General features: G+C 30.0%; 1 protein-coding gene across 1 annotated transcript; it reads right to left on the bottom strand.

The window, feature by feature from the left end:
• Positions 1–303: 303 nt before the first annotated feature.
• Positions 304–8476, bottom strand: LOC127076213 (uncharacterized). Its single transcript, XM_051017797.1, has 4 exons — positions 8256–8476; positions 1404–2243; positions 1217–1278; positions 304–804 (listed from the first exon to the last, which is right to left on the bottom strand). Exons 1-4 carry the CDS (start codon positions 8393–8395, stop codon positions 758–760), a joined length of 1089 nt encoding a protein of 362 aa, XP_050873754.1. The 5' UTR covers positions 8396–8476; the 3' UTR covers positions 304–757.
• Positions 8477–9153: the final 677 nt, after the last annotated feature.

Raw genomic sequence — 9153 nt, 5'->3', positions numbered from 1 at the left:
GAAGATGAGAGGATGATGATGAACATGATGGAAATATGATAAATTGTGATTCTAAACTTGCCCAAAATCTCATTCTTTAATACTTACAACAACCCCCCATGCATCAATGGAGGATTGGATGGAAGAATGTCGATACGAAACTCTTTCCCCCTTTCCTCTTCAAACCCGCTACTCTCTCTTCTCTTTTAGTTCTCAAGTTCTTATTTTTATTTGGGTTAGAGAGAATATGAATATGGAAAAATGAGAGATTTATCACAAATTAGTTCTTAAATAGTCATCCATGAAAAGACTCATTTTCTCCTTGAACTAAAAATAATCAACTAATCATGCCATGGAATTCTAATCTTTCTCTAATTTATCATTACCAATATATTTGTACCATTAATTGATAAACGGGAGGATTAAAAACTTAGGGGAATACAAAAATGAAATGACAACCAATCAAAAAGAAAACACTACACTATCTTCGATTCTACGTTGTGAAAGACAAACATTCATACTAAAAATATTTGAATTGAAAAAAGTGAAACTTAAAGAAGTGTGGTAACAATTTCTAAGATGGATTGTAAGAGTAGAAAAAAATATTGGTTCAAGATCGGTGTTTCCTACCTAATCTATTGGCTTGTAACATGATAAATTATTTTTCTTATCTAACATTTTTATTTCTATACCAGAAACAAATGCATGCAAATCCCTTGAAAAAAATTTCATACGAAAGGGTATACAACAAAATTCAACATTTGATCTTCACCAAGAATTAGAATGATGATGACGAAGCTTCAGAAATTTTCAACAAATTTGAGCCTGTAGATGGAAACAAAAAAAAATAAATATATATATATATATATATATATATATATATATATATATATATATATATAATATATTATATATATATATATATATATATATATATATATATATATATATATATATATATATATATATATAACCATACACTAATAGCACTTGTTGAGTTATATTTAACTTATATGTATAATTGAACTCAACATGTTGTAATAATTATGAGCATAGAAAAAAAAGTTATAATCATATAAGTTGTCATTAATAAAAACAATTCATAGTGTCTGTCTTTTTGTTTAAAAGAACAACATAATGTAAAACTAAAATATCCAAACATCTATTTTACAAAAACAAGTATTAGAAGGGAATCAAGTCAAAAAAGGGCATAGTGCAATTTTTTTTCGAGATTTACATTTATAGTGGGACCCTCCTGTCCAAGTGCCTCCACATCCATAGCAAAATTGATGACGACACCTAAGAATAGTTCAGATTAAAAGACATAATAACAACCTAAAAATATTTTCTAACAATAAAAATATTTTAGAAGAAATTAAACAAAAAAAAAACTAGAATTATAAACAAAAGAGAAGTGTTTATACCTGCATATAATGTGAGTACATCCATGAACTTTTTCCACATAGTAATTGCATTGTGGACATCTTTTCCAATTCTTTTTCTTTGCAAGTTTCATCGTCAATAAATCTTCCTTCCCTTGCTCACTGTTTTTCAAACTTTGAAACTCTCTACAATCAACTCCTGCATGCCACGAAACCCTACATTGTGCGCAAAACAATCGATGACAATGTGGACATTCTGAAGCCGTTACAACTTCCTTTGCATCGTTCACCAACATAGCTGAACAATCCTTAAAAGGGCAATAAAATTTTTGTGATTCTAATACCGAATTCTCACAAAGTGCATTTTCCCATTTATCAAACACATCCTTTGGTATAATTGAAGTACACTGATAAGCCTCTAAAGTTCCTTTGCAGCTTGGTTCAGGACAGTTTACCCTTGATATATTCTCTTGAATTTTTGCAGCTAGATATCTTGCAATACAATCCTCACAGAAAGAGTGTGAACAGTTTTGATTTTTGAACATGTTTTTAATTGGTTTAGCTTCCATACAAATAGAACAATATGATTGTTTCAATTGAGTAGAATACTTATGTTCAATAGTCTCCTTTTGTTTTTGTTTTTGTTTTTGTTTTTGTTTTTGTTTGAGGTTTCTCAAGAGTGTGTTATCTTCACTATCCACTACTTGGATTTCTACGACATGTTTGTCATCATTTATTGAAAAAATTTCTTCAGCATCATAAAACATGTCTTCATCTATTGTAGAGGATGAATTTTCCTCAATGATCTCAGAAATATTTTTCTTCAAGAAGTGTTTACTAGTAGATAGAATGCATGAAATGAAGTTTCCAATTCTCATGGATCTGTTTTTGAAGAATCAAAAGAAAATAAAGATTAAGAAAATATAGCACATACAGAAAATAATGAGGACCAACATTTAGACTCCACACAAAATTTGATATGAAAAAGAATTCCTTTTAATATCTTTTTGTAGTAATTGCTTTGGTAAAAGTTTAATTGTTTTATATTGAAGTTGTATGATGTTAATTTTCTAGTGTGGGATTGTGGGCTTTTACTTTTTACTAGAACTTGTAGGGTGATGTGTCATGTTCCGGTTCCTCGAAGTGTAGATATTTATAATAAATTAAATCGAGATCCGCATGATTGCGGAGCTTAGATGTGTTATTTAAGTAGTATTATTAGTTTTGATATTTTTTTTAGTATAACTTTTTTTAATTAAGACAATAGAATGAAGAAAACAAAAAGATAATACAATTTTAAGTGAAAAAGAAATATATTAGAATCATGTAAATATAAGATAAAATATTAAAATTAAAATTAAAATTGAAAATGTAAAATAAGTGTATGGAATTTTGTCATTTCTTAAATTCACTAAGAATGTTTCTTCATCTTTTTGTGGATTGAAGGCATTTTAAATTCTAGCAATTCAAACATCATATAAATAATTATCATGGTAGACATTAAAATTTAAAATGAAACTCTCAATATTCTAATATATTTTGGTAGTTATAGAAGAAATTGAATATTTTTTTTAAACCAAATATAATGATATTGTTTTTGTATATATTTAATGAGATTAATTACTTACACTGTGAGTGTAAAAATTTTTACACCGTCGGTTCATCACCATCACCCGTTTGTATTACTTTATAGATTTTTAAAATAAAAGTCAAACTTCTTTTAATATCCAACGTCTATAATTAAGTGATGGTGTAAAACTCTTTTACACTGACAGTGTATTTCAATTAATCTCATATTTAATTCGATTGAGTTTTTTATAACGTTAATTAAAATAATTTATTAATATATTATAGAAAATTTATAAGTAAAGGATTATATATTGTAGTTGAAAAATGATTGTCTAATTTTTTATTTTGAATTTAATTTTGTAACATGTAATTGTAGATATAATTAAAAATTATATTTTAGACAGAATTTAAAGCATTTGTATGTATATTTGAAAGTTATAATTAAACTTAAAAATATATTATCATTTTATTTAAACATTGTTATAAGATTTTTTGTATTATAGTTTTAAAACGGTTAAATATGAATTATTATTATTTCTTAAAATAAACTATTTACAATTTTAGTGGAATATAAAAATATTTTTTTATAGATTTTATGAATGAAATGTTACACATTATACTAAAATAAATATTAGAAATTTTAAATGGTTATATTTTAAAAAGTGTCACATCAAATTATTATACCGAAATGAATATTAGAATGAAGTGAATATTAGAAGTTTTAAATGATTATCTTTTAAAGACGGTCGGATATTAATTGACTTGATAAATTAGATGATGATTTGTCATTAAATAAATTGTGGCTCAAATTTAATATATTGTAATAGATATTTATGTTTTTTTTCTTCATTTTAGTTAATGTATGAGTTTGAATGTCTACCGTGTAGATTGAATTGGAACTTAATTTTGTTCCTCTAAATTAAATAAGAACATCCTTATTCTTGTGGCACATGTGATTCAATTTTGTTCCCCTAAGTTAAATAATGAGAATCTCTAAATTCTAATCAAGAACATCCTTATTCTTGTGTCACATATGTCATTCAATTTTTTTCTTCATTACGAGTGTGTGGTAATCGTTCTTCTTGCTTCTCATTACACCTGGTAAGTTTTCTTCTTATTAATACTTGTTTAATTTTATTAGCTCCATTCCTTCCTTTTTCTATCTTGGTCCAATTTCGTTACATATTTAGTGGCAATCATTGGGTTATCATGAGCGATAAACATATATATTGGGTCAAACATTCATCAAAAGGTCAAATATTCATCTAAATAAGTGAGAGACACACTACATATTCACCAAAATCTTAAGGTGATAGGTGTATGAGTCTTATTACTTATAAAGTGTCAAACCTCTATGTGGAATTTAGAAGTCACACTTGTTTCTCAACACAATTCACACTTGTTTTCCAATAATCATCGGTCTTTACTTAGTTTTCCAATACTCTAGGTTTATAATCACTTATTCATATGGAATAATTGAGATTAAGACTAATGGTTAGAGATTAAGTGAGCTAATGAAAGTCATTAGTAAATTAGAATTAAAACCAAGGGCAAAAGCGTCATTTGGCGTGTATTCTATATATGCCTTGTTAAGACCAATCTCCTCGTTCTTCACGTGTCTTTCTCTTTCTAACAATCAGAATTTTAAGAGAAAATTTTGAGAGAAGAGAGAGTAGAGATTGAGTGGCTTTAAGAGAGGGGAATGAAGATTCAAGTTAACACCAACTCTTATTTGCATGTGCAAAAATTAAATAATTCTTAGAAGAGGGAGCATTGGAGGAGCCGTAATCATCATCAATTTCAACTCTTAAGCTTCCAAAATCCAAGTTTCATAAATTTTAAACGGGGTTCATTAGATAGTTATAGCATTTAATATGTGAGGATTCTTGATTGGTAAGGACAAAAGTGAATGCATGTGTTCTTGCTTGCAATAAAAATTGGTGTTTTTGTGTATAGTTTCTATGAACCCATTGATGTTGTTGTTTAGTTTGATACTAATATGCTCATCCTTATGTTAATGTATGTGCAAAGTATGAATCATGATATGCTTAGGATGTTCACGTTGTTTATCATGTTTTCATAAATGAAAACTAGCATGCAATTAATATTTGAATGTGCAATGTGCTAAGTATGATGAATGAACTTGCATGTGTCGGTTTTTCTATACTTTGATTCCCTAAACATGTTAGTATGTGTTAGGATATGTTTGATCATGCTTTGGTGTGTTGAAAAGGGTGTTAAAACATGATTTTTTGAGAAAAGTTGCAGTTACAAGTGATTGCACCTCAAAAGCAATCGATTGGCACCCTGTTACTGTGTGATTTTTAGGGCAGAACGAACCCTTGAATGGACTGCACCCTGAAATCAATCTATTGTACACCTTGTAACCACCACAACTTCAATTTTGTAACTCCGTTTAGAACGTGGTCGGATGCATTGGAAAGCTAGTTCAGTGATCTATCCTACAGTAAAGTAAATGAAGGCTTGTATGCCTTAGTTCTGACGAAATGATATATGCGCCATTTTTCACTATTTTATTTATTGGTATGTGAATTATGACGAAATGGCATGAACATGTATTAAATCCTACTTGGTATTTGGAGACGTATCATCTTGTATGATAAACGGTGTGCAAGTGTCATATAAGATATCTGACGGAAACACTTATATACAAGATTTATCAAGGGAAGTTAGACGATACAATGTGTGCCCATCGCCCAAATCAGAGCTCATAGTCAACCCATCATCCACAATGTCCACCCTTATATTGAATTGGACACCCATTTTATGTATCACTTGCCCACATAGTTAAACATGGGGAATAACATGTCCTTACCCATTAATGGTATGAGAAGGATAGTCAAAGAAAGAATCCATGTTCTCCATGATAATAGGGGAAATAACGACTCCATTTCCCAAACTCCTGAGAGGTTCCTATAAATAATTCACCCATAAGGGAGAGAGGGGGCATTATTTTCACTCATCAAACACCAATATACAAACCTTTTTGTCATCCCTGCATGAGCTAGCTCAAACACCACAATAAGCTGAAAACCTTCTAATAGTCTTACATAACTAGGTGTTGTCAATTATTGAACTTTTTAGTAAGTACAATTGGAGCCCACCCTGGGGTCGATAAATCTGACCTATGCCACACTCATTATCACTCACCACTCAATATCACCACATTCTCTAGAAGGATGATGAAACAAAGTTCTAATATTGTCGTCTGCACCATATCAAGAGGTTTTGATAGTGGTGTAGAGTTCAGTTCTTCCCGACCAAAATACGACAGACAAATTATGAAGAAAGACCTTATACTTATTAATTATGAAAGAGGGTGAGTAAAGGAGTCAGAATCCAAATTCACCTTCTCCAACGAGGACGCCACTGATACCCTCACTCATAACAAATAACTTATGGTAATAATGGTACAATATGCTAATTGGGATATAAAGCGGGTGCTAATTAACCTTTGAAGCTCAATTGAAATCTTGTTCTAGAGAGCTTTAAGGGGACTCCAGCTCAACTCAGAGGACATTCGAACATTCCAAGGCTCTTTAGTTGATCTTTATAGAGAACAAATATAGGTGAATGGTCATATAAGTCTCAAGGAAACATTCGGTTCAGAAGCTAGCACAAAATATATCAAGGTGAAATATGTCACCCATTAATGGTATGCGAATGACAGTCAAAGAAGGAAGTCATGTTCATCATGATAATAAGGGAAATAATAGATCCATTTTTCAAACTCTTGAGAGGTTCCTATATATACCTCATCCATAAGGTAGATAGGGGACAATGTTCTCACTCATAAAACACTAATATACAAAGGCTTCTCACAATTCCGGCATGAGTTTGCTCTAACTCCACAACAAGCTGAGATCCTTCTGACAACCTTACACAACTAGAGGTTATCAATCATTGAACTTTTAAGCAAGTATAATTGGTGCCCACTCTGAGGCCCGATAAATATGACATGGGTCACACTCACTATCACTCGCTCAATATCGCCACCTTATCTAGAAGGATGATGGAACGAAGTTCCAATATTGTCGTTTGCACCATAGCAAAAGGTTTTTCCAGTGGTGGAGAGTTCAGTTCTTCCCGCCGAAAATACGCCAGAAAAATAATGACGAAAAATGTTATATTTATTGATCCTAAAAGAGGGTGAGTAAAGGAGTTAGAATCCAAAATCATCTTCTCCAACGAGGAAACCATTGATACCACCCCTCATAACAAAGAACCTATGGTGATAACGCTACAATATGTTAATTGGGATATAAAGCGATTGCTAATTAACCTTAGAAGCTCAATTGACTTCTTGTTCTGGATCGCTTTCAGGGAACTCCAGTTGGACTAAAAGGTCATTTGAACATTCCAAGGCTCTTTAGTTAGTATTTCTAACGAACAAATATAGGTGAATGACCATATAAGTCTCAAGGCAACATTTGGTTCAGAAGCCAGCGCAAAATATGTAAAGGTGAAATATCTTATAGTAGACGCTTCATCCCCTACAACGCCATTCTGAGGTGACCGGACCTCAACATATTGAGGGCGATTTTATCCATCCTCCATTTATGCATGAAATGTATGGTGCTCAATGGTGGTTGGGGTAGTTTAGAGAGATAAATAGATCACTTAAATTTTTTAAAAGAATAGTTTTGAGATAAGAAAGGAGTAGACTTCTCCGGTCATGCAAGAGATAGAAGCTAAAAGTTAGGAGTCCATAATAGAGAAAGAAAACGAAAGACTCACTCACACAAAGGACTTAAAGGAGTTATAGATTTGATCTTTGGACCACGTAGTCACCAAGATGGGCATGTCCATGTCTGGTGCCATATCGAACATGAACCATATCTTAATATTTTATCAACTATCTTGCTCCTGAATGAAACACTTTTATTTTTTAATTTGTGATTGTGATTTTATTTTTTATTTATTCTTATGATGTCTTGGGCCTGATACTTATAGATTTGAGTATAAATAACAATATTTTGTGATTATTTTTTATTTCAATTAATGCATGAATTTGTTTTATCCAAGTTATTTTTACTCCTTTAAATTTTTGGATTAACTAACTCTAGATCTTACTAAAGAACAATTTTATTCTCGTAACTGATCCACCATTCAATCTCCCTATTGATCATGAATCTGTTGATTATTCTTTCAACTCTCTTATCTTTACTATCTCAATTCAAAACAAGTTCTAAACGAAAAATCTTTATATAATAAATCCTCTTATATATCTAAGAAACATAATTAGTTTTGAAAATAAAAAGGAAGAAAAGAAGAACCAAAAATGAAGAAAACATTGAAACTTACACTCCATCGACGACTTCACCTGCGATAAGAGACTCGCAGATACTGAGAAAAGCTTGATTAAGCGATTTCGCTCTTTCACCAGCCATCAAGGAGACTTCAGGCTGATCATTTGTCTTTCTAACTTTATCTTGAGAATCCATTGAAGCTGAAATTCAACAAATGATCAGTTACAGAAATAACAACTAAAATTTCTCTGTTTAATAAAGTATTTTTATGTGTATACGTAATCATAAACGTAATATTTATTTTAAGGACATTTACTTTAATTATTTTATTTTATTTATTGTTTTAGTTGGCGTGAAGCAAAAAGAAACCTATGGTAAATTACTATTAAACTACCAATTAAATATGGAGTCAATGTTCTTGTTTTTAGCTTACGTAATTTCTTAAAATAATTTTCATAAGACTACTCAAATAACTTTTTAATTCAAAGGTTTTTTTGGAAATTTATTAGCTAAAAATAATTGTATACATGGATAAATATATAAAATACTTTTTTATAAAATTTATTTTAATGAATAATTTATTTAATGCTTTTTAAAAAATTATAACAGAAAATTAAGAATATTTTTGAGAAAAGAACCTTATAACAACGGACTTTTAATGTCAAGACAACAGACTATCTAGAATCAATTTAATGGGTCCTACAAATAATTAATTTTTTTTTTTCAAGTAGTTGATATTCCTTTAAGAAAGACATGACAATGTAATTATATAAAAAGAGAGACTCTCATTTAAGTTTCTAAGTAATCTCATTTAAGTTTCTAAGTGATTTCATTGAAGTTTTTAAGTGATTATATATACATATTTAGAAAGAAAAAAAAACCTATAGGGTGTACGGAAGTACAAGAGAATATATATATATAATATATATATATATATATATATATATATATAT

The sequence above is a fragment of the Lathyrus oleraceus genome, chromosome 4 (assembly GCF_024323335.1).
Source record: "Lathyrus oleraceus cultivar Zhongwan6 chromosome 4, CAAS_Psat_ZW6_1.0, whole genome shotgun sequence".
Classification (NCBI taxonomy): Eukaryota; Viridiplantae; Streptophyta; class Magnoliopsida; order Fabales; family Fabaceae; genus Lathyrus; species Lathyrus oleraceus.
This window is presented reverse-complemented; position numbering and strand designations above follow the sequence as displayed.

What these genes read in the sequence shown, in the direction of transcription:
- LOC127076213 (XM_051017797.1), bottom strand. Translation starts at nt 8,395, where the DNA reads ATGGATTCTCAAGATAAAGTTAGAAAGACAAATGATCAGCCTGAAGTC. An exon ending in GGTGAAGTCGTCGATGGAGT is followed by an intron (nt 2,244 to 8,255) that starts GTAAGTTTCAAT and finishes CTTCAAAAACAG; the next exon opens with ATCCATGAGAATTGGAAACT. An exon ending in AGGAGGGTCCCACTATAAAT is followed by an intron (nt 805 to 1,216) that starts GTAAATCTCGAA and finishes TTCCATCTACAG; the next exon opens with GCTCAAATTTGTTGAAAATT.